Source organism: Anthonomus grandis, chromosome 10, assembly GCF_022605725.1.
Source record: "Anthonomus grandis grandis chromosome 10, icAntGran1.3, whole genome shotgun sequence".
In the NCBI taxonomy this organism is placed as follows: Eukaryota; Metazoa; Arthropoda; class Insecta; order Coleoptera; family Curculionidae; genus Anthonomus; species Anthonomus grandis.
Window position 1 is genome coordinate 1885418 of NC_065555.1, and position 25582 is coordinate 1910999.

General features: G+C 32.5%; 1 protein-coding gene across 3 annotated transcripts in view; it reads right to left on the reverse strand.

The window, feature by feature from the left end:
• Positions 1–5160: 5160 nt before the first annotated feature.
• Positions 5161–25582, reverse strand: part of LOC126741014 (1-acylglycerol-3-phosphate O-acyltransferase Pnpla3-like) — a 35526-nt gene continuing 15104 nt past the window's right edge. The window contains exons 5-11 of one of the 3 annotated variants that reach the window (XM_050447269.1): positions 23795–23970; positions 18049–18243; positions 13947–14101; positions 13803–13875; positions 13046–13229; positions 6660–6807; positions 5161–6601 (exon numbers count right to left, since the gene is read on the reverse strand). In XM_050447269.1, coding sequence (XP_050303226.1) covers positions 6375–6601; positions 6660–6807; positions 13046–13229; positions 13803–13875; positions 13947–14101; positions 18049–18243; positions 23795–23970 — 1158 coding nt within the window. In that variant the 3' untranslated portion in view covers positions 5161–6374. Of the gene's footprint in view, positions 6602–6659; positions 6808–13045; positions 13230–13802; positions 13876–13943; positions 14102–18048; positions 18244–23794; positions 23971–25582 lie in introns of all 3 variants that reach the window. The other 2 variants (XM_050447268.1, XM_050447270.1) reach the window with 2 other exon arrangements.

Consider the following 25582-nt stretch of genomic DNA (forward strand, 5'->3'; position numbering starts at 1 on the left):
CCAGACTTTTTTTTTGTAGACATTTCAAACTTCAAAACTTATAGTTACAACACAATAATAATAAAAAAAGTATGACAAATAAGGACCACCTCACGACCTATCATACTTTACGAGTAATGTAGAGGTATAGTTCAAATATAAAATATTAGAACCAGGTTAAAACACATAAAATAAAATAAAATATAATTCTGACATATATATAAGTGTAAGTTAGAAAGGAAACTTATACATCCTAAAGGTAAGGGGCGCGAAAGGGAGCAAAAAATACAGAAAAAAAAATGTGCAAAAGGAAAGAAAAGATTGGCATAATTTTTTATTCCTTCCACTGGCTTATTAATTTTTTCCTGTTTTTCAGACTTTTAAACTAAATTTCTGTCTTACAGTCACTGCATCTTTCATATCTTCCAGGCATTTGAAATGATTCTTCAGAAACAGAAATCAATTTTCTTTTTCAGATTTTTTAATTAAGCTATTCGAATAATTTCTTATGACTGAAATCATTTTTCAAATTTTCTGTGTTCGTTTTCCAGCCTTTAGGAGTCTATATAATAATAGAATAATTTTTTCTTTTAGGATTTCCAGGAACAATTTGTCAGGGTTTTGAGGTAAATGTTGATGTTTTCCAGGCATTTAAACCAGTTTTCGATAAATTTCGACGAATTTCAAAATTTTTAGAAACAATTGAGGGGTTCCATTCTAAAAACTCGTCTCATCCTTTTTTTTTTTGAAGAAAATTGGATATAGCATCTGTTAATAGCCCTCTGTAAGTTAAACGAAATAAAACGCGGCAAAGCCTGCCGGAAAAATTAAGTATCAATCGAAAACATGCCTGCAGCCATCACCTCTATCGTTGATTGAATAATATTCAATCAACTCCTCTATCATTTATGCAAATATCCATGCGACTAATAGAAACGCAAAATTTTATTTACTTACATGCTCGTAGGGTGAACTAGGGTGTCCCAATAGGAACGCACGTTTTGAATTGCGCAGCATTCTTTTTTTATCGCAGTATGTCAAAAAAAAACTGAAAAGAATAATGTAAACAGTTTGCGATTAGTAGCCATGGAACGATATATTGTCGCAGTGCGTGAAAGTGTCGGCGAGAATCATTGGCACCGAATTCTAACAAAAGACCTAAGAATTAAAGCCGGTCCACTGGCTTTAATGCGACGCGCCGTACATTTTCTTCTTGGGTATTGCAAAAACAACAAATGGATGTCGATTTTTCGAAAAAAAATTTGTATACCGATGAGGCACACTTTCACCTTAATGGCTTTGTTAATTAACAAAATTGCCGAATTTGGGGCGAAGAAAATCCTAGAGTCATTCATGAGAAGAAAATGCATCCATTAAGAGTCACTGTTTGGTGCGGACTTCAGACAGGTGGAGTAATTGGATCGTACTTCTTAGAGGACGAGGCTGAAAATGCAGTTACCGTGAACAGCGAACGCTATCGTAATATGCTCACTGAGCTTTTATGGCCTCAATTTGATGGTATGTGGTACCAACAGGATGGTGCGACATGTCACACTACACGTGAAGCAATTCAATTGTTGCAAAGAAAGTTTCCCGAAAGTGTCATTTCACGGAATGGAGACCAGAACTGGCCCGCAAGATCATGCGATTTAACGCCTTGTGACTTTTTTCTTTCGGGTTTTTTAAAATCCCTCGTATACGCGAATAACCCAACAATAATTCCACAGTTGAAAAACGAAATTAGACGTATTATTAGCGAAATTGGGCCGCAATTATGTGAAAATGTAATTGAAAATTTCTCAAAACGAATAAGAGTCTGTCACGAAAGTCGAGGCGGCCATTTGCCAGATATTATTTTTCACGTTTAATTGCAGTGTATTAGCTTTACATTAAAATATAAATAACACTCAGTTTAAAATAAATTATGACTTTTATTTACCAATTAAAACGTGCGCTCTTATTGGGACACTCATAATCGTGTGCTAAATGTTACATTAAAATGCCGTCATTCAACATCTGCTCAATGCAAGACATTAAAAAGTTCCATGACTTATCTTAATACCAAAGACAAGAAATTTATGTCTGTTGCCAATAGACCGTGCAGCAAGAGCAAAACAAACCGATTCTTGCAAAAAGTCGATCACGATTAAATAATACAATGGTGATAGTAGGAGAATCAAAGACAATTTAAATGTAGAAAACAATTTAATTAAATGACGGTGGATTAAATTAACGAAGGAGTGGCTGTTAACAAAAAAAAATCCAAGACATTTGAATATGATTAATCTCTCAGAAGAGAGAAATGACTTGGAATTTTACCATTTTAAAAAATACAAGTTCTTCATGTATGTGATTTGTGCATTTTTGATCTGCTACAATTGTACATTTTTTACGAAGTAGTAGTTACCATTTATTTTTTTATTGTGTCCAGAAACATTAGGAGAATATAAACAGAGTGAAATCAATGAGTTTTGTGAAGAAGCAATCGATTGAAATATATGAGGTTTCTTAAACTCAAAGTGATACATTTCTTGAGACAATAGTTGGTAGATCATTTCTTATTCTATAATTTTATTTCTGTTTATAAAAACCATAAACGACAAAAGTTATGGGGGATTTTTGTAAAAAAGTCTAGTCACCAAAAAGGTGCGCCACTTCTAGGTCCAATATCTCAATAACTATTAAGTTTTCAGTTTTTAATGCTTCTACAGTAAATGTAGAGCAAATAATGTTCTTAAGGAAAAAGTTTATTTGATGTTGGTAGCTTTAGTAGATCAAGAGATATCAGCTGTAGACTTACAGGTCGAGGCTCCAAGGTGCTACAGAGTTTAAGAAACCTGTATTTTTGTCAAAATGCTGAATTTTGTCGTTCGATAACTTGTCTTATTCATGCACTCATGCTAATACTTATCTTGTCCATTTTAATTAAATTACTACACTAATTATTATAACAAATCTATAGATATAACAATTGCTTGCATTCACCAGTACCATTACCAGTAACTCTTATAAAACGCTTTTTGCTAATAATTGTGAAATTTTACTCATTGTGGACAAGGCAAGTTTTGGAATGGAACCCCTCAATTACTATTAAACATGCGAGAGAAAATGCGAAATATAAGAAAAAAAATTAAAACATGCCCACTTTGGTAATATAGCCTAACTTGATTCCCTTGATGCGTATATTTGCCTTACAAGCATTGTTTGACTTCTTTGTTTGCTTGGAATTGGAAAAACAATTTTCCACGGTTTTTCAAGTTCTTGGAATAATATTTTATTTAGAATTAATTTCGATAAAAACAAAAAAAAATAATTGTGCGTTTCTTGATCTAGCTAAAGCCTTCGATACGGTCGTCTATTCAATCCTAATTAAACTTTTCGATAAACGGGGCATTAGGAGGTTCTGCTTTAAATCTTTTTAAAACTTACTTTTTCAACAGCGAAAAATTCGTAGCTATATATAAACTGTAGAAGTACGTAAACAGTACTGGGTCCGCTACTCTTCACTATTTATTAAATGGTTAATTGCAGCTAAAACATGCAGGTGTGGCGGATGATACTGTGATCTTGTATAATTTTTTTTAACGTAAATGAGCATTGTTAAATGCAAATAGATATTGATATATTGATTTTTAAGGATTTGATATAATTTTCTAGAGTTTTGGAGACTTATCTTTGTTTTCCACGAATTTTAAATCATTTTTCAGGAATTTCAGGAATGAACAGGTAGTAGTTTTCCAGGGTATAGGAGTTGCCTCCATTTCTTCCAGGAATTGTTTTTTATATAATTTTAGTGAAATAATATTTCAGCTCTATTATTTCTAAAGATTACAAAATGGGGAAGTCTTTATCTCCAAGAAAAATGCATGTAGGTCACTTAGGTAAATGTATTATGCATTTCGGCTGTGTAAACAGCCATCATCAGATACAGAACATTACAGAAAACATATACGTTCACCAAACAAAACCAAAATTACCCCGTATGGTAATTTTGCATAATACATTTACCTAAGTGACCTACATGCATTTTTCTTGGATATAAAGACTTCCCCATTTTGTAATCTTTATATACACATTCTCCTACAAAATATGGACTTCTATTCAACTCTGTTATTTCTTTCAGGCATTTTTAACGATTTTTCGAATTTTTAAGGAAAAATTTTCATTTTATTCCAGGCGTTAAACGTCTTTCTTTTGATGTCTCTCCAGTAATTTGAAATAATTTTTCATCATGCTTCTTGAACAATTTTTAATGCGTTGCATGAATTTTAAAAAAATTTTCAGATTTTTTGAAACAACTTTTCACCTTTTCCAGGCAATTCGAATAATTTTTTTGTAACTTTCGGGTTTTTGAACTAATTCTTCACGTTTTCCAGGCTTTTGGACTAATTTTTTGATTAGGCACTTTTCGAAATTTGATATAATTTCGTACATTTTCCAAGTCTTTTGAGTGTAATTTCATTATCCACGAATTTGAAATAGTCTTTCACATTTTCTGGTTTTTAGAGTAATTTTTCACCATTTTTGGTACCATTCCCTTTCCACGATCTAAAGTCTTCTAATTACGTCTAATTGCGGGAGTTTCCAGGCTTCGGAAGTCATTTATATGTTTTCCAGAAGTTGGATCCCATGGAGAACCATTTTTTCACCTATAAAATCCCCATCTATTTTTTCCAAGAGACAATAATTAAAGAACAATAATTGTTGTAAGTTTTATACCCTGCTTATACAGGGCGAAACACGTGTAGCCAATAAAATTTGCTTATGAGACCGTGACATTGTTTGTTTAATTTTTCCACCTATTCCAGGCACTTTTCTGCTTCTTCCTCCACTTTACCAGGATTATTAGAGACACTATATTAAATCTTTGAAACGCCAAAGCCATTTTTTGAATTCTTTGTATGTTTGTACATTTCCCAGGCTTTCGGGGTCATTTTCAGTGCGTTCATCGTATTTTAAATCATCTTTTGAATTTTCGGCATAATTTTTGGGCCTTCCAGAAGTTTGAAACCAAAATTCGCGTTTTCCAACCTTTGGAAGTCATTTTTCTAGATCTTCCAGGCATTTGTCTTTTTTCTTTTTTTAATTTTCAGGACTATTAGAGGACATTCCAGAAATCCCGGAACCCTTAAATCCAAATGTACCCGATAGGCTTATATAAGAATAGGAAAAAAACGCATAAATTCTACAAAAATTATATTTACTTTACACAACATTAGAATAACAACAACGGAAAAATACTATTTAGAAACTATTGGCATTTATTGGTTGATCCCTAATATACTTAGTTTAATTAAAAATATATATTTAACCTTTTTTTTTTTATAAAACTGGGGTGGTGCGAGATAGAACATTAAAAACGTAATAATAATAATTCCACCAGGCACCTTAAGGATATCACATTGTCATTATTTTTTCCTTTTTTTAATAAATATTTGTATAAATAAGAATACTATAATATAAATTATTAACTTTCCTAATTTAATTAACATAAGGTGATGTAAAAGGTTTATTTAGGAAAAGCAAACTTGCACATACAATATACAGGGTGTCAATTTGAAAAGGTTTGTCAAGTCAAAAATTATACACCACACTATTTTTTTCCGGTTAGAGAGTAGTTAAAAAAGGTTGACGGGATTGGGGCAATTGAATGGCCAGCAAGATCACCCGATTTATCACCTTTAGATTTTTTTTTATGGGGACATAAGATCGTCAGGCAGACATAAACCAGGCAGAAGTTTTTCGAAATGTTAGAAAGGAGTTTGAGGGCAGATTTTATTACTGTTTGGAAAACAATGGACAACATTTTGAACATTTTATGAATTAAGTTACTTTTTTGTGTTCTAGTTAACCTAAAGATAACGTGTGTGGTATCTTTGGGAAGGTAATTAAAAAACCTTTAAAATGAGGCATCATCAGTCGACCGCCCTTTCTATTTAAGGTTTTAGAGGTTATGTCCGACCTCGTCAGGGGGCTGCTGCAATTTGATTGTAAACTAACCTAAAAAATGTCCCTCAAAAATAAGTTTGTACAGGTGGTACCTTTTCAAATTGACACCCTGTTGTATTTTATTGTCTTACGGCCTGAAGAACCAAAATAAAACAGAAACACGTGACAAGTTCACTTTTTCCGATTTCCGTCTGTTTCGCCTATTGCGTTTTTTTTTTTAAACTAAATTAATCATCTTGTGTATTTTTTTTTAAATGAACATCTACCTACTATATATTATCACATATTTTTTGCATAAAAACACTTGCAATAAACAAGTCTGCCGCTATAAATCTGCCTTTTTTGTGACCATTCTTTAACAGAAACAACATTGAAATAAACAGGATAAACGCATAAAAAACGATCACAGATTTCATAAATAAATAGACTTTAACTAAACAATTAAACTAAAAGTCGATTTCTTCGTAAGAAAACGTCGGCACTGTACACTTACTATTTAGGGCGTCGGTGGCGTTCTGACTAAGAGTTTTTTGATCAGATTCCGGCCGAAAGAAAGCCGGTTCGTCCTCTTCCGGTTCCTCGACTTTACACGAGCCGATCCACTCACTTTCCGGATCTGAAAATATGTTTTTGTCCTCGATTACGTCGTCCGTAAGCGAATACACCGAATATCCTAAAAAAAATGTCACTTTCCCAGTTATTACGATTGACAAAAGTGCCTTAAAACTTACGATCTTCCAGTTGATCCATGACGTTTTCGGTTTCGTAATCGTTCCAACCGTCGTCGAATTCCAAATTGGTGTTCAGGTGTTTCTCGTGGGGCGTTTGTAGAACCGGCGATTCGCTGTCTGTCACGTCGAATATTTCGGTGACCTTAACCTGAAATTATTACATTTTTTTTAATGGTTGTCTGAATGTAGAAATTGTTAATTAAAATGGTTTACGGGACGTAAAATAGGCCTTAGGGAGCCAATATCTTCATGCCACCTCCATGTATGGAGAGAAGTGCTCCATAAGCAAATTATTACTTTAAGGAAAAAGGAAACATTGGAGATTTATTAGCTTTTGAATTGATGAATGACTTAATCAGGTTAAACTTCAATTTGATTACATTTTTTAACTTCCATCAATTTTGCCCAAAAAAATCATGGGCATATGTGCTTTTCTCTAAAGAAAAAAAAAACAACCTCTTGGAGTGCGTTGATTTGATAATTGTGGACTATTTTGCAGATTTCTTGGAGCCTGTACCTGCCCTTTTTTTTTCAATTTTAGCCCCACATTATCATATGCACTTTCTTACATTTATAATTACTTAATAGAAAAGATGTGAAAGAATTATTATAAAATGAATGTCATTGTACCTGACTGGATAAACTACGAAAGAAAAATACAATTTCAAAAATTATTGAATGCATGTGCCACCTGTTGTTCATTCTGTAAAAATGTGTTTGTGTAGGGAATATTAAAAGAGTTTTGCGTTTTAATTTTTGTAGCTCTGGTGGCTTCATTTATAAGATTCCATGTCTTTTTTTGCTGTTATTTTTTGCTTCTTTTACTTTTATTTAAATAGTTCCTATAACTCAGCGCATTGCACAGAATAATTATTTATTAACTCCTTTTTCAGGTTATCGCGATAGGTTTATTGAGTTGATAATGCCCTCCATTATCCAAGTATTCCTCTTTCGATTTTTGCTGTTAATTTAATATCGTGCCAGTTTTCGTTTTTTTTTTTTTTTAAATAATTGATTTAATTCATAGTTGTTTTTATAAATTGTTTACTTGATTTAATCCGAAATATGTTTTTTATATTTTCAAGAATTGAAATTATAATTTCAATCTTACTGCGTAATGATCTGTTATTGTTTCTTTTTAGAATAAATAGAAAAATATAATTTTTACAGGCGTTTATATTATTTGATTTTAAAAATATGTGGTCTATCACCGTAGCCGAAATATCTGTCTTCCAAGTAGGGGCGTTTATGCATGAGTACTATTAGAAAAGAACATTTAGGCATCTGTTAATTCTTTAATTTTCCTTATTCAAAAGATCAAAGTTTATATTCCCTATAAACATTTCGATATCTTTAAAGTTTAAGGTGGTATCGGATTTTTTTACCAAAAATTGATTTTTTTCGAATTCGAACTAAAAAAGACGAGATCTCAACTAATATGGGACCTACGACCTTATGGATGGTCTCGTTGAATTCAGAAGGACTCATTCAGTTAGAATTTTCCATATAGCGCTAGTGGAATTTTTCTGATAGCTAAATTTTCAAGAAATAAATCCACCTCCGTTGACGGTGGGCTATACTGCCGTCCTAAGCCAAAAGGGCCTATTTCAAAATTTTTATATTATGGTTTTTAAGGACCCCAAATACAATGTTTAACCTATTTCCTAAGCGAAAAAAACGCATTTTAACTCAATAGTGCCTAAAAATTGGTAACGAAATTAGACGCATTTTAAAAAAGAATACAAAATCCTACTCCGATTCGACGTATCTCAATTTCCCAAGCGAATATGACGGTTCTCAAAGATGCACCTTGATCGCTTAGGATTTTTGGTAATTTTAAGCGCGTAATGTACAGTGTGCATTTAAATGCGTCCAAATTAGTTGGCAATTTCTGTGTTGTAATAAGACACACGAGCAACCTGTTATCGGCTATTTTTATGTGAATTGTAGTAATCATTTCAACGAATTTGTTTTATTGGGGTGATAAACTTTGAGACTATAATTAATTACAGGGCCTATTATAAAATTGTAACACAAGACATATCGGCTACAAGACCCTTTCGACCGGTAAGTAATTATTTTTAATTTTGTTTATTCAATTAGATCGGATTTTCGGCGGCCGTCCATATCAGAGCAGCACTTTTGTCTGTGTTTATTCGTCTGTTTACTATTTACGTTTAATAAGGTGTACATCTTTAAAAAATCCAGAAATAGTTTTTATTATTAAAAATACTTAAAACTAACTCTGCCCTGCCCTTTTAGATTCAATGGACAGAACATAAGGATTTCGAGGACAAAAAATGGTCATGTTGGCGCTGAACAAGGAAACTAAACAAGCATTCCAACCCAAGGAAAAAAATAAAAACCGTAAGGCTTCGGAAGATTTAGATTATTATCCGACTGACCCTGATTCGGAAAATGATAGTGGCGACACGGCAAGTAAGTGCAGTGAAGAACTTAATATTATTATCGACATAAACTCTGGGAATTGTGTAACAGTGTAATTGTTGTTGTGTAATTGTGCCATACACATACAATCGGAAAGCCCAGTTCTTCTCGATATTTCTAGGTCTTTTGTGCCAGTTGACTTTGAGGCTCTCGAAGAAGCAGACTTATGCCCCCTTACGTCAGAAGTAGAAAATGTTGAATTGGAAACAGTGACTGAATTATGTGATCATCAAATCACGGAAGCAGCCGAGCCACAATTGATGCATGAACCTATTCAAGACGAGCATGTTATGGATTCTGACGGTTTTGTAGATACCGACGCAACTGAAGTAAATAATACCGTATCTGTTATTCAATATACCAAAAAGGTTACAGTTCGAAAAAGAAAGTGAATGCAACTGAGATGCAGATTTTCTGGTGGCATAATTTCCCTCTAGGATAACGTTTCTAGAGATTTCACAAGTTCTGGGAAATTTTGAGTAAACGTTCTAATTGATTTATATTTTTCGGACCATCTCGTTCTCACACAATCGTGATAGGTTTGGAGCGTAGTTTCGACACATAGTTGATTTTCTGAAAAACGTTATAACATCCTTTACAGTGGCGACAGTATTTCTAATTTTTGGCACTGCGTTCGCATCATTCACAACAAGGTTGAGTTTGTGACAGTGAAAATATAAAGAATGAGGATATTTTCTTCTCAAAATGGCTTGTACGTCACCCTCTTTTACCGCCATTGTAGAACGGCCATCGAATTCAAACGCAATCTTCGGTTGGGAGGTTAGAACTAATCAAGAAATTGTCAATTGCTTCGCCGATTGCTGAAGCATTTTGTGCTACGAGTTCAACGAACCCTACAAACTCTTCTCTGATTTTCTTTTTGCTTTCGTCGTAGAATCGCACGCCTATTGACAGCTGTTCTTTACCAGCTACGTCTGCTGGTTCATCAGCTAAGACTGCGTAAGCCATGGTCTTCTGAACCTCACTTATTATATTCTCCTTAATAACTTCGCCACATAAATTTATCAATTCGTTTTGTATTTTTGGCGATGTGTAAACTGCATTGCAACGGCACTTTTTCAGGTGAGTCTTTAATTTGTTGTCCCCTGAATTGATTCTCAACTTAAATAAATCTAATAAAACACCTTCATCTCTTTGTTTTCCCCTAAGAGGCATATCATGTGTACCGCAAAATACTATACAAGAAATAATTGCTGACAATATTTGTCTGTTTTCAGCGATTGCTTTTTGGTGTCCACTTTGCAGCTGGATGTCTACAGGAACATTTTCAAGAAAATTTTTTGCAGCATTTGTCGCTGCTAGTTGCATGCTTTCGGCAGTCTTCATGCATATTTTTGAACTTTATATATGGCCTGACTATAAATGATCCCAAAATTCCTCTCACAGTGTTGATGGGCAGAGGGAACAAAACACAATGCTTACAAAGACCACCTTTTAGTCGCTTAGAATATACTAGCCATGGTGCATATTGATCTAACCAAGTTCGAATTATCAGTAAGTTCCAGAAAAAAAGCTAAGCATGAATCACTTGCGAAAAAGCACACCGTTAAAGAAGGTTATGGAAAAGATTGTTTAAAAAAATGGCTGTTGAAGATATCAGAAGAAAGAAGAAAATTTTGGAAAATTTCAAAAGATAAAGAAAATCTTTTATTTTACATCATATTTCATCAAAACCTGTGAAACAGAGAACTACTTCAAAACGTGATCTCGGTTATTAAAGAAATAATACTTATAACTATACGCTTAAAAATGAAAAAGGAACATCTGAAAATGTATGCAAGGCCTTTTTTTTGCCAACGCTCGGCTTTAATAAACCAAGTGACAAAGTTATCCGTACAGCATTGCGTAATGCTAATAATTCTGTAGTACCTGTGGCTGACTTAAGATGCACGAAGCAACCTCACAATAAAATAGACGATAAAGTGATTCGTAATCATATTAATTCTTACAACCCAACTATCGGAGAGAGCATGCACCCCAACGTCTTTACCTTCCTAGTGACCTTACTTTTGCAAATGGCAATGCATCAGGATTTTCTAACTAAATATCCCAATATACAAATTTCTTATGAAAAGTACCATGTAGTAGCTAAGAAAATGAATATTTCGCTAGCAAATCTTGGACACTTGGTTGTGAAGAATTTTCTCTACATGATAAAAGTCACACAAAAGATAATCTTGACGAAACCTGTGATAATTGTAACAGTTGGAAAGAACATATAGACAGAGCAACAAAGTCGCGTGAAAATTACAGAGATGATGGTAGTCAACCAGAAGAACCAAATAAGATTATATACTGCGCAGACCTTGAAAAAGTTATTATGCTGCCAAGACTGGAAACATTTAAAACTGCAATTTTCACAAACAGACTAAGAGCTTACAATGAGAGCTTCGTACCAATTGGCAAAAAAAAAGAATGACAAAACGTTTGCCACCGTTTGGCATGGCGCCTTGTTTAAACGCAGTAAAGATGAATTAATAAGCACATTTTACCAGTTTTTCCTTGTGAAAAGAGACGCTGTGAAAATAACATTATGGATTGATAATTGCTCCGCGCAAAATAAAAATTCGTCATTCTCATGAAATTAATGCTAATGAAATTATTATAAAATATTTCGAGCCCGGCCATACATTTATGGCCGCGGATTCGTTGCATCACAAAGTTGAACAGTCAATGAAAAAGATGGGCAACAAACTATACGATTTTGCAGATTTTGTTCAAGCCGTAAAACAATCCGCACGGCAAACTGAAGTTCTGCCAATGGAGTTACAGCATTTTTTTCTTTGGTAGGATTACACCTCGCAATATAAACTTAGTAGAATTAACCCCCGGCCATATCTAAATGAAATAGTCCAAGTATCTGTCCAAAGGGGTTCCCATATTATGACATACCAAGATGACTTTGATGGTCCAAAAATTGCACTTGATTTTCTTACTGCCAAAATTACAAAAAATAAAATACTGACACCACCAAGAAAACAACAAAAAGTCCTTGGAATTTCATCTAAAAAGAAAGAGGTAATAATAAAAAACCTCGGTGCAATAATGAAGAACAGGCATCAGTTTTGGAAAGACCTTCCAGTTTCCCAAGACGATGACTCAAACTAAAATTTTTTTGTAAGCTGATATGTTAAACTTATTCACTTTCAATAAACCTTTGTTTAAAAAGTATGTAATAAAGCTGTCCATTTCTTTTGTAATATTAGCAAATATTTAATAATAATAATAGCAAAATGCAATATCCTTCTTGACGTATCTAAAATTTGTACTAAAATGCTAAGCGCAATAGACGCATCTCGTTTTTAACTAAAAATCTCTTTCTAAACAAATAAAACTTCAAAGTTATTTATTACTTAAACATATTACTACAAATAACTAAAAAAAAAAATCAAAAATTAAATAAAAACGAGCGCTGTAATAAAAAACCGATAAATCGCAATAACTTAAAATCTTGAGGTGCGTCTTTTTGGTTTAGGACGTCAGTACAACAGATATATTAATTTTATATCTGAAAATTTCCACATTTTCCAGACTAATTTGGCTCAAATATATTAGTAACTCGTCGAAATTCTTTTGCAAACTACGTATATTAAGTTGCAATAAATTTAATTTATCGCCACCCTTAAATAAAATTTTTACCTCATCCACATATTACAGACTTTTGTAGTATTTTTTTTTTAATTTTTGTCTTCCTGAGTTTTTTCTGTACTCTTAGTTATAGTTCCCATATACTGGTCCGGCCACAAAGTTCTTTGTAAATGCATAGAAAAGTGCGATATCAGTGTATGAAAAAAAGATTAATGGCATCAAACTTAGAATAATTCATACATTGACTCCACAGTAAATTGAACAATAAACTATTAATTATCTAGTTTATAGTAATTTATATGTTTTTTTTTTAAATGTTTTATACTTGCCTTATTATTTTCGTCCAAATAATAGTAAGCCATTATCGCGTCGTGTTGGGACGTCACCTGTAAAATATGATCGAAAGTGTCGTCGTCCATCGTGTCCGTCTTTTTCACCGTAATACTGGGTTTACGCTGTAAGACGTGCCTCGTTTGGAATTTACACTCCGGTATTTGTTCTAATGGTAATTCGCTGCAAAAAAAAAACGCATTGTAATAATTTTCTCCTAATTGCGCATAGAGAGCTTTATATTCCTATTGCAACGATCGTGATAAGAAAAGCAAACATAATTCAAGGAGGAAGGTCAATTAAAGTCAGATTTAAAGAACATAGTGTAGCTCATGTGAAATATGGAAGTAACACTTTGTGGGATATAACTTGAAATTATTTAAGCCAATGAATAGCAATTAAAAATTAGATGCAACAAACAAACATTCTAAATAGAAATAAAGACCTAATCCCTTATAGTCAATTCTATGTTTCACGTGGTGTTGAAAAGGATATAGGTCAACAAAAACTACTTCAGACAATCAATTATATATTTTGTCGACGCTTCGATATCTTGAGGTCACAAGAAATAATTCACATTTGTTCTTTTCGCTCTATTAATTACATTTTTAGTATATAAGGCCACTTGTAAGTAGTATTAGTTTAACACATATCAAGAATAAAATAGTTTTGATTTAGTGCTAAAACTGTTTTGTAATTTGAATGTCACACTACAGGTTCCAACCATAGTATAGTTATCACTCCTAAGGCACTTACCCCTTATCCAAATCCATGGTGAAGTTAAGGTTCATCTTATTTCCCACCAAATCGTGTTCTAAATCGGCCTTAGCTACAATTTAAAAAAAAACAGCATTTTATTTAAAAAAAATCATAATAAATGTAGTGAGGGATATTTACCACCTCCGTATTCCGTAATGGCCAACTGGCAAGTGATTTTCGCGCTCATTTGTCGACTCTTCTTGTTCACTTTATTCAGCAGATTGGAGATTTGATAGAGGGCCACTTTGGTGATCTCGTAGACGCTGTTGCTCACTTGCGGGGCGGCTGCCATTACTCTAAAATAAGAATTAGTGATCCAGTTGAATTATACGGTTTAATTGTCACCCTGAAGATGGAGCCTAATATAGCCGAAAACATTAAAATTTAAAAGGGAATTTGAATTTTAATTGATTTCAAGTTAAATCTGAGCGATTAAGCGACGGGACAATAAGCTACAAACACTAGGAACAAATGGTTGGTTTATATCAGTGAAAAACTTGTTTGTTGTTGGATCATTTTGCAATTTTAAAGGTTTGGCATGTTTTGGGATGAAGAATAATCGAGTATTGAAAAATTCGAGAAAATTAATGGTCGATAGTTTAAATAGTTCAGGAAAGATACCACCAATGTTTAAAAGTTAGAGGAATGTTCAGATTTTTTGGTTCAGACATCACTTTGAGGTCACTGGGTCAGACATACGAACAAAAGGGTTTTTTTAACAAGATTTTCTGAAAAATGTGTTTTCTTTCATAATTTAGTATAAATATAAATATTTTCATAATTTGTTCATGATAAAATAGCGGAATTCCTGAGGATGAATTTGAGTGTAAAAACGTCCCTCTGAACTCAAGATTCGAATAGACGGCATTTTTGCTTGGACCACTTTTTTTTGCTCATTTTCTTACCAACTTCTCAATTTTATTGCAAATCCTTCTATGAAATAATTGGAATATTTTAAAAAGAATTACACATAAAAGAGTCCAATTATTTTCGAACAATTTCATATATAAACGTTTTTTGTACCTCAAAAACTTTTTGAGTTAGAGGCGGTTTTGTGATCCAAGTTCAAAAGGCCACCAACTTTGAAGATTTTAAAACCAAATTAAAACTTTATTTTTTTAACGGACATTTTTGGTCATAACTTGAGAACCACTGGAGATAATTTCATAATTTTTTTAAGGCAAAATAGTGGAATTCCTGAGGATGAATTTCAGTGTAAAAACGTCCCTCTGAATTCAAAATTCGAATAGACAGAGCATTTTTGGTTTGACCACTTTTTTTGCTCATTTTTTTTTCCAACTTTTCCATTTTATTGCAAATACTTCTATGAAATTAATGGAATATTTTCAAACGAATTATACATTAAAAACTCCAATTATTTACGAACAATTTCATATATAAACGTTTTTTGTACCTTAAAAACTTTTTTAATTAGAGGCGGTTTTGTCATCCAAGGTACAAAAACCACCAAATTTGAAGATTTTAAAACCAAATTGTAATTTCATGAATTTTATTTTTTAACGGACATTTTTGGTCATAACTTGGGAACCACTGGAGATAATTTCATAATTTTTTTAAGGCAAAATAGTGGAATTCCTGAGGATGAATTTGAGTGTAAAAAACGTCCCTCTGAATTCAAGATTCGAATAGACAGAGCATTTTTGGTTGGACCACTTTTTTTTGCTCATTTTTTAGCAACTTCTCAATTTTATTGCAAATCCTTCTATGAAATAATTGGAATATTTTAAAAAGAATTACACATAAAAGAGTCCAATTATTTTCGAACAATTTCATATATAAACGTTTTTTGTACCTCAAAAACTTTTTGAATTAGAGGCGGTTTTGTGATCCAAGGTCCAAAGGGCACCAAATTTGAAGATTTTAAAACCAAATTATAATTTTATGATTTTTATTTTTTAACGGACATTTTTGGTCATAACTTGGTAACCACTGGAGATAATTTCATAATTTTTCTAAGGCAAAATAGTGGAATTCCTGAGGATGAATTTGAGTGTAAAAACGTCCCTCTGAATTCAAGATTCGAATAGAGAGGGCATTTTTGGTTAGACCACTTTTTTTTGCTCATTTTTTTTACCAACTTCTCAATTTTATTGCAAATCCTTCTATGAAATAATTGGAATATTTTAAAAAGAATTACACATAAAAGAGTCCAATTATTTTCGAACAATTTCATATATAAACGTTTTTTGTACCTCAAAAACTTTTTGAGTTAGAGGCGGTTTTGTGATCCAAGTTCAAAAGGCCACCAACTTTGAAGATTTTAAAACCAAATTAAAACTTTATTTTTTTAACGGACATTTTTGGTCATAGTTTGAGAACCACTGGAAATAATTTCATAATTTTTCTAAGGCAAAATAGTGGAATTCCTGAGGATGAATTTCAGTGTAAAAACGTCCCTCTGAATTCAAGATTCGAATAGACAGAGCATTTTTGGTTGGACCACTTTTTTTTGCTCATTTTTTTAGCAACTTCTCAATTTTATTGCATATCCTTTTATGAAATTAATAGAATATTTTCAAAAGAATTATACATTAAAAACTCCAATTATTTACGAACAATTTCATATATAAACGTTTTTTGTACCTCAAAAAGTTTTTGAATTAGAGGCGGTTTTGTCATTCAAGGTTCAAAAACCACCAAAATTGAAGATTTTAAAACCAAATTAAAATTTTATGATTTTTATTTTTTAACGGACATTTTTGGTCATAACTTGGGAACCACTGGAAATAATTTCATAATTTTTTCAAGGCAAAATAGTGAAATTCCTGAGGATGAATTTGAGTCTAACAACGTCCCTCTGAATTCAAGATTCGAATAGACAGGGCATTTTTGGTTGGATTACTTTTTTTGCTCATTTTTTTTTATCAACTTCTCAATTTTATTGCAAATCCTTTTATGAAATAATTGGAATATTTTTAAAAGAATTATACACTAAAAACTCCAATTATTTACGAACAATTTCATATATAAACGTTTTTTGTACCTCAAAAACTTTTTGAGTTAGAGGCGGTTTTGTCATCCAAGGTCCAAAGGCCACCAAATTTGAAGATTTTAAAACCAAATTATAATTTTATGGTTTTTATTTTTTAACGGACATTTTTGGTCATAGCTTGGGAACCACTGGAGATAATTTCATAATTTTTCTAAGGCAAAATAGTGGAATTCCTGAGGATGAATTTGAGTGTCGTAGTAAAAACGTCCCTCTGAACTCAAGATTCGAATAGACAGGACATTTTTGGTTGGACCACTTTTTTTGCTCATTTTTTTATCAACTTCTCAATTTTATCGCAAATCCTTTTATGAAATAATTGGAATATTTTTAAAAGAATTATACATTAAAAACTCCAATTATTTATGAACAATTTCATATATAAATATTTTTGGTACCTCAAAAACTGTTGGAGTTAAATGCGATTTTGTCATCCAAGGTACAAAGTTAAAATTGATTTTTTTTGGAAAACCAGTGATACTAACTTAATAAAATCAACTGCGTTTAATGATGAACTAACTATTTTTAAAAAGTTATTTAAGATTAAAGATGATACGAAACCGAACTTGTTCTTTAGGAATACAAAACTGCTTCCTCAAGAAATAAAAAAAACGTCAATATTCCACTTTATCGGTGCAATTTTAGAGAGCGTCCTACGTTTTCCTTTACTTTTAAAAGAGTGAAACGCTGTAAGGGCTTTCTTAGACCAAACATACAATAACAGATGGCATGGTAGAAGTAGTTTGATCCCTTGGCCAGCAAAATCACCTGATTTGACACCTCTAGACTTTTATGTCTAAAAACAGCACCCATACTCGACTTCTGTGCCACGAGAGAGGTCTTAGTTAGGTCTTTGTTGCAGGTGCAGGAACTGTCTGTGTGGAAATGCATGGAGAACACTTATTGTTTATTGATTTATTTGTCATAATAATATCACTTTTTTAAAGTTTGGATACTAAGGAATAATAAAGTGTTTCGTAGCCTTCCTAGAGATATACAAACTACCCACAACAAAAGAAATGTAAGAAGACTGTATACTTTTAAATTTTGTGATTGGTCTATTATGTTATAGGTTTTTGCGTTTTGTGTGTTTGTATCACATTATTTACCTAGACATGTAATACTGAGATATTGATTTTTTTTTTAAGTTCAACGCTAACATTTCCATGCACACCCACAAACAAAAGCAGCAACAACAACAACAAAACAACGTAACAAAGGTTAGTTAGTCACCTCTCACTATAGCCGTGCAAATCCGTTTCGTCCCTTTGTCCGTGGGGTAACACTAGAGCCCTACAGGGCCTGTGCTGCAACGAGTGTTTTTCGGTTAGTAGACCCGCGAAACTGTGCAGTTCGAGGTTAGTTACTTCGCGAAATACTAATCTACGGGTGCCTCCGGGTACTACTAGCGGCTTGAGCAAGGATAATCTAAAATATGCGGTGTTTTGTGTGTGTAAGTGTGTGCCTTTTTTTTTCTCATTATACCATTGGGCAGTTAGATTTATTTAAATTAATTGTCAATGCAGTAAAAACTAAAACGATTATTCCCTTAATTTACTTGAAGAGTCATTGTTTTAATTTGTACAGGCTTTTTGAGACGTGTATATTTATTTTATGTGTTTATTAGTAATTTCTTGTTCCACATATTCAGAATTATTTTTGTTCCAGGCGATCAGGGTTATGATTCTGTTATTCCAGGCATCTTCCCATATTGGATGGTTTTTTTGGAACAAATATATACTCTAACAAAAGTTGCTTAATTTCCATTATTTCTCAGACATCTAAACTAATTTTTGTTCTAGGATGTTAGAGACCGTTTTTCAGTTTATTTTTATATTTAAATTCAAGTCTACAGTGTGTCCCACTTAAGGGTTAGCCACCCCTCTAAAATTGTTGTTTCTTGACCAATTTTCAAAAACTTTTTTTTCTTGGATAGATGGTCAAAAATGGCACTTATGAGCCAAGTTTGACATTTAGAGAAAGCAGGTCATCGTCTACTGTATTCAAGTTTGAAGTGCGAAAAATTGAGAAGTAGTATTAGTGATATTTATTTTTTTAAAATGGTACTGGATTATTATTCAGGACCACTTAAAACATAATTGTACCAAATTTAGTTTTGATAGTAAACAGGGTGTTGAAATAAATTGGAGTCAAATTTTTAAAAGGCGCAATAACATTCTTAATCAAATACGAATATTTTTTTAATTTTTGGCTAATTGGCAAAAGCGTCTTGAGAACACAAAGGTTGGAAATATCCTTCAATAAACAACAATCGATCATATTATCATTCTATTCTGGGCTTCACAATAATACAACTTCATTTATAAATTTTTTTGTTTTATTTTATTGTTAGGTTGCAATTCACACTTCACTAGTTACTTAATAATGTAATGTAGGCTAAGCAGCAAAAACTGAAAATAATTACCTAACACCAAAGATAATAATACTACTAGTATTTTATCTTTGCTAACACTCAAATTTAAAAATGAATGCCACAAAACTAAATATTAGTTCCTTCAATATGTCCTCCATTAATTATTATACATTTTTTTATGCGTCTTTTGTTGTTTACTACCACCCTTCTTAACTGTACCCTGCTTATTTCATTACACTCTTGTCTAATGCGCTCACAAAGATCATGTAGAGTTTGCGGTCTTGATTTGTACCCTTTGTTTTTAAGGGTTCCCCAAAGAAAAAAATCTAAGGGAGAAAGGTCGGGGGAACGTGCTTGCCACTGCATTGTGGATAGGCGCACCGTCAAATTGTATATGTAAGTATCTTGTTTCGGCTAACGGCAAATCATCGATTACGTCACTAAAATTACCTTCCAGGAATCCAAGAAAATTAAGTCCATTTAGATTTTCATTAATGAAAAACGGCCCGGCCCGATTATACGTTCGTTCAAGATACCGCACCATACGTTAATTTTCTGCGAATACTGCCTTTTACATTGTATCACCCAATGGGGATTTACGTTACTCGACATTCTAATATTTTGAGATGACACAATGCCGTTTGTAGTAAATGTTGCCTCATCGGTGTATAAAATATTTTTCAAATATGTAGGGTTAGCCAAGTACTCGCCTTGTAACCACAAACAATATATATATCAACCATAATTGTTCGACAAGCAGTCAAAATGAATTAAATGCATGAAAACTTTGACAAACTGTCAGGAACATTTTCTTTCATAGCATACTTGGGTAAAATTCCCACAAAATAATTTTTAACCAGACACAATCATATCTTTGGAATTTAACAAACAAACAAATTGAGCCCAAAATAGTATGATAATATGATCGATTGTTGTTTATTGAAGGATATTTCCAACCTTTGTGTTGGCTCAAGACGCATGCCAATTAGCCAAAAATTTAAAAAAATATTCGTATTTGATTAAGAATGTTATTGCGCCTTTTAAAAATTTGACTCCAATTTATTTCAACACCCTGTATACTATCATAACCAAATTTGGTACACTTATGTTTTAAGTGGTCCTGAACAATAATCCAGTACCATTTTTCAAAAATAAATATCCCTAATACTACTTCTCGATTTTTCGCACTTCAAACTTGAATACAGTAGACCATAACCTGCTTTCTCTAAATGTCGAACTTGGCTCATAAGTGCCATTTTTGACCATCTATCCAACAAAAAAAAGTTTTTGAAAATTGGTCAAGAAACAAAAATTTTAGAGGGGTGGCTAACCCTTAAGTGGGATTCAATGTTATTTGTATTTAAGACTTCAAGGAAAATTTTTATTTTATTCCAGGCATTTATACCAATTTTAAAGATTATTCCAAGAAATTATAATCTTTTTGAGTTTCTTCTAGGATTTTTTGAGAATTTTAAATTTTAGTCCAGGCATTTGGAACCTATTTTCAATTTCAGGCATTTTAAATCGCTTTTCAGGTCATTTTGTATGTTTTATTAATAGACGTCTATAGTTAACGAAATTTTAGGTAGAAAAATTCAATTTATTATCTGTAAATTACATTATTAAAATCTGTCTTGTTTAATCTAGACGTTTTTAGGTTATTCCTAGTATTTAGACTAATTTAATGTTTTGGCCAGGCATTTGAAATCATTTAAAGTTTTTTGTTCTCTTTTAGTCCTGGACTGTTCAATTTTGTTTCAGGTATTTTTGGAGATACTGTTGTACCAATTTTCAATATTATGCAAGGAACTAAAAATCTTCTTGAGTCTCTTCCAGGCATTTAACGCCAACTTTCTTCCAGGATTTTAGAGACAGTGCTATTTTAATCCAGGCATGTTGACTAATTGTTAAATTGCTTTCCAGGTATTTTTCAAGGTTTTAATAGACGTCTTTTATTAATGTTTATCTGCCGTACAAAGCGTCAAAGTGACCATTTAATTTTCTTTTTTTTGATGGATTTTTTCTTCAGTCCTGGACTGTTTAATTTTGTTCCATGTATTTTTGTACCAATTTTCAATATTATTCCAGGAACTAAAAATCTTCTTGAGTTTCTTCCAGGCAATTAAGGCCGACTTTCTTCCAGGATTTTAGGAACATTTTTATTTTATTCCAGGCATGTTGACTAACTTTTAACTCCTAAATGCATGAATTAATTTATTTTTTAAAATTTTAACTAAAAAATTAAAAAATGGTGGATTAGGTCTAAACAAAACGGGAAAATATTTTAAAAAATGTTTGTTGCCAAATGGCAACAATATGCATTTAGCACAACAAAAGAAACGTGAACATGTTTAAAACAAATATTGTTTTTGTTGAAACATAAGTCCACTCCACATATTTCACATTTCGTGTGAGTAAACCCTTTACACTTAGGATATTTGCAGCGTATTTTTGCGTCTTGTAGGACTGGCCAATGACCAATTTGGTCTGCACGGACCTCCATTGGTGGCACATGCTTGATGGGACCTCTTTTTCTCGTTTCGTCTATGTTATTTTGCAGACTGGAACTAGGGCGACCACGTTTTATAACTACAGATCCTACAGCACACAAGTAATTAGTAACTTCAGCACGGAATTCTGCTTGTTTTTTTTAGTTTACAGCCTGGTTGTTTTTTACTTAATGCACGTTTGTATAGCAACCACGAATTCACCAACACCAGATCTAGAAGATGGTAAAAAATCCTTATGTACCATTTGCGACTTTTTAGTTGTATTTTATACCTCCCCATTAAACTGTCTAACAGATCTAGTCCACCCATATGTCTATTGTACTCTTATATAAGGGCAATCCACTTCTATAGATTTTTTTTCTTTTCGGTCAAACCTTTTTACTTTAGTAATCGACTAATCGGATTCCTTCCAGCAAATGAAGACGCTAGGGTTACGTATTTATTGTCTTTCCAGATAACGGAAGAAACATCAACGCCATCAATTGTAGCAACAAATTCATGACTAGTACAATGGTCGGCTTTTTTCAATGTTGCTTCTGTTGGTAATTTGTTGTTGGGTATTCTATTTCTTCGAATAGTACCCAAGGAATAGATTCCCTCTTTTGCTAAATGGACCATCAAGGGCAAAGCCGTATAATAATTATCATGATATAATACGTAGTTTTGCTGTCGTGGAATAATGCTGGCCAACCGCAGGACTAGATTGGAAGTAACTCCAAAGTTGGGTTGATTGACTGGTACGTCTTGACCTTGACCAGTGTAAATTTCAAATTTATAAGCAAACCCTGACAACTGACCCTGACTGAAACTCCTGACATAACAAAAAATTTGAAACCCCATTTATGGGGTTCAAATTTTGTGTTTTTTCAAAAACGTGACATGTAGAGTTTCCAAAAACGAATACATTGCTGTAAAAAACTCAAGTTTGAAAAAATGTCAGTTAAACCGGACAAGGTTTTATATATACCCTTATTCAGCAAGTTTTATCTATTAACCCATTAAAGGTTTCCTTAAAATAACATTTTTTTTTAAATTAATCGATACAAATGAATTGACACGATACTCTTCTTCAGCTGCTTTTGTCTAAGCAGTCCAATGGTAGAAGTACATTTTTGGAACCATATTGTTCAAAATTGCATTTTTTTTTATTAAAAAGAATTTTTGGTATTTAAATCTAAAATTATTTAATTTTTCGTATACAAAATTATTACTTATGTGGTATCGAGAACGTTGATTAAGATTAAACGACATTTTTTAGTTCTTTCTTTCAAATGTATGCGCAAAAAATTGTTTCATCATATATTATGTCCTAGATTATTTTTTTATATGTGCATATTTGTTTTTTTAATTAAAAAGGGTACAATGCTAAAAAAACATAAAAAAGCATTTAGACAAGAATAAGTATAAATAGATCCGAAGGATTAAAAGAAAGAAGACAACGTAAAATTATAAAAACAGAATGAGATACATAAAAACCAAAGACAAACTTTAGAGTAGCTTCCTCCTTTTTATAGAGTCCTGAGGTTGATTTATATTCCGAAACTTCGTTTTTAATAAACGGTTTTTAATTATAAATTAATGATAAATTATTTCAACCTTTTTCGATACAAAAATTGCCAAAAGATCATTTCTATCGTTATTTCAATAATCATACTAAAAACTGTTGATATTTGCATGATATTCTCGTGACCTTCTAATGCTTGCTTATCCAATTGAGAATTATTGCATATTACCTATTATTGCAAGTCAAATAACCATTTATAGGCTAACCATACTAATGCAGGTCCGAAATTAACTAAATTTAAGTTATTATCTAATTGAATATTACAGCATGATGACTTACTAGTAGTATTTTTTTGCAAATTAAGTGGTAAATTAATAGAAATAGGTTCATATATTTCGAAAATGGTTCTACCATCAGATTTTCCTCATTTCTTCAGGATTAAGAAAAACACAATCCAATGCCACCAATAGGAAAAAATTAAAGCAATATTAGAAGCATTTGGAACACCTCACTTATGTAATTAAAATATCTCAAGCCTCACAAGCAATCATAAAAAGCTACAAAAATACCGAAAAAACCTAGTTGACTTACTTCGCTAAACTCGCATAAACAATGTCCGCGGGTAAGGTATAGGGTAAGCTGAGTACCGAAAGTAATTTCATCCCTCTATGCTTGAAAATCCAATTGAGCACTCCCTTATTGGCCGTCTCAATCACTTCTTGAAATACGGTTAGTACTGTGTCAGGCACGTTTGATACCAACGCTTCCTAAAATAAGAAATTATTAACAATTATCAAATTATTGCATAAATGCGACAAGATAAATATTTTTTAGATCTTTTGGAAACTTTTGAAAGTAGTAAAGCCCTAAGTAGTTCGGACTGTATTATGCTTAAATGACCAAAAACCATTTAGCACATAACTATGTGTTTTTATATTGTAAACTGTTAGTTATGTGTAATTCGTTTTTGATAGTCTTATTGTTAAATGGGTTATAAGCAATGCAAAAAAAGGAATTCCGTTAAATAAAAATGCTCTTTGTCCAGCTTTTTCTTAAACGTCACCCTCAACTGAGTCAACGACATGCTCAATCTATTAATCTTGCCAGGGCAGCTGTCACCGAGCAAAGCATTAGAAAGTGGCACAATGAAATAAAAGAGTACCTAGAAACAGAAAATTGCCTGGATATATTTGAAGATCCAAGAAGAGTCCTTAATTCCGACGACAAATAAACAAATAACAGTCCTTTTTACTATATCAGCAGATGGTAACCTTTATCCCCCAATGTTGGTTCTTCCTTATGAAAGGATACCAGCCGAAGTTTGTCGCAACACATCACCAGACTGGATAATTGGACGATCAAAAAAAGGTTGGATGACTTCCAAGACGTTTCGCAATAATTATGTTTGTAACAATTTGTTACCAAAACTAAAAGAAATGGGGGTTAAATTACCGGTACCCTATCTAGTTGATGGTCACAAATCGCACTTTACTCATAACCTTTCCAAATTCTGTAAGGATAATGGTATTTTGTTATTTGCTTTATAACCTAATGCAACTCACATTTTACAGCCGGCAGATGTCTCCTTATTTAAAAAATAATTGAAAAAATACTGTTATTAGCTGGAAACGGAAAAACTATAACAGTACAGTTACAAAGGCAGTCTTTCCAGCTTTGCTGAATGTTGCAGTGGCTGACATCTCCGCAGAAACAATCAAAAATGGGTTTAGAAAATGTGGGCGGTTCCCATTTAATGCTGATGCAATTGATTTTGCAAAATGCATGAACGATGAATCATAAATGGATTCAAATGAAGAATCTGATAAAGCTAGTAAAGCTTCTGAATTCGACGTGCCGCATTTATTATACTTAGAATCAACAATGTTACCTAAAAGAGGTAATGAATTTAGAGAAGCTTTAGCTGCCACAGGAAAGTGGAGAGGTGAAGAATCTGCTAAGGAGTTATTTTATAACCAACAAAATACCTTACCATTGCCATCTTCCCCCATTGCTAAAATAGTTAAAACTCAACAAAAAACTCCAATGAAACAACCAAATTTACATCAACATCAAAGTGATTCTTCACCACATTCAACTAGTGCAACACCAAGTACATCGCATTCTCAAAATAGAACTCTCAATAAAATCAATTCTGATGGATATAAGGAGTCATCCTGTTATTTCTCTCTCTAGTTCGGCATTTTTAGATTATATTTTATGACCCGAGGAAACTGCTGAAAAAAATGAGTCCATGGCTAAAACAAAATATAGGGAAAGGTTGCCATATGCTGCGACATCAAAAAAATGGATTTCGTTTCATGAAGGAATGGAAAAAATTAAAAGAGAAAAGAAGGAAGCAAAGACACAAAGAGCACTTAT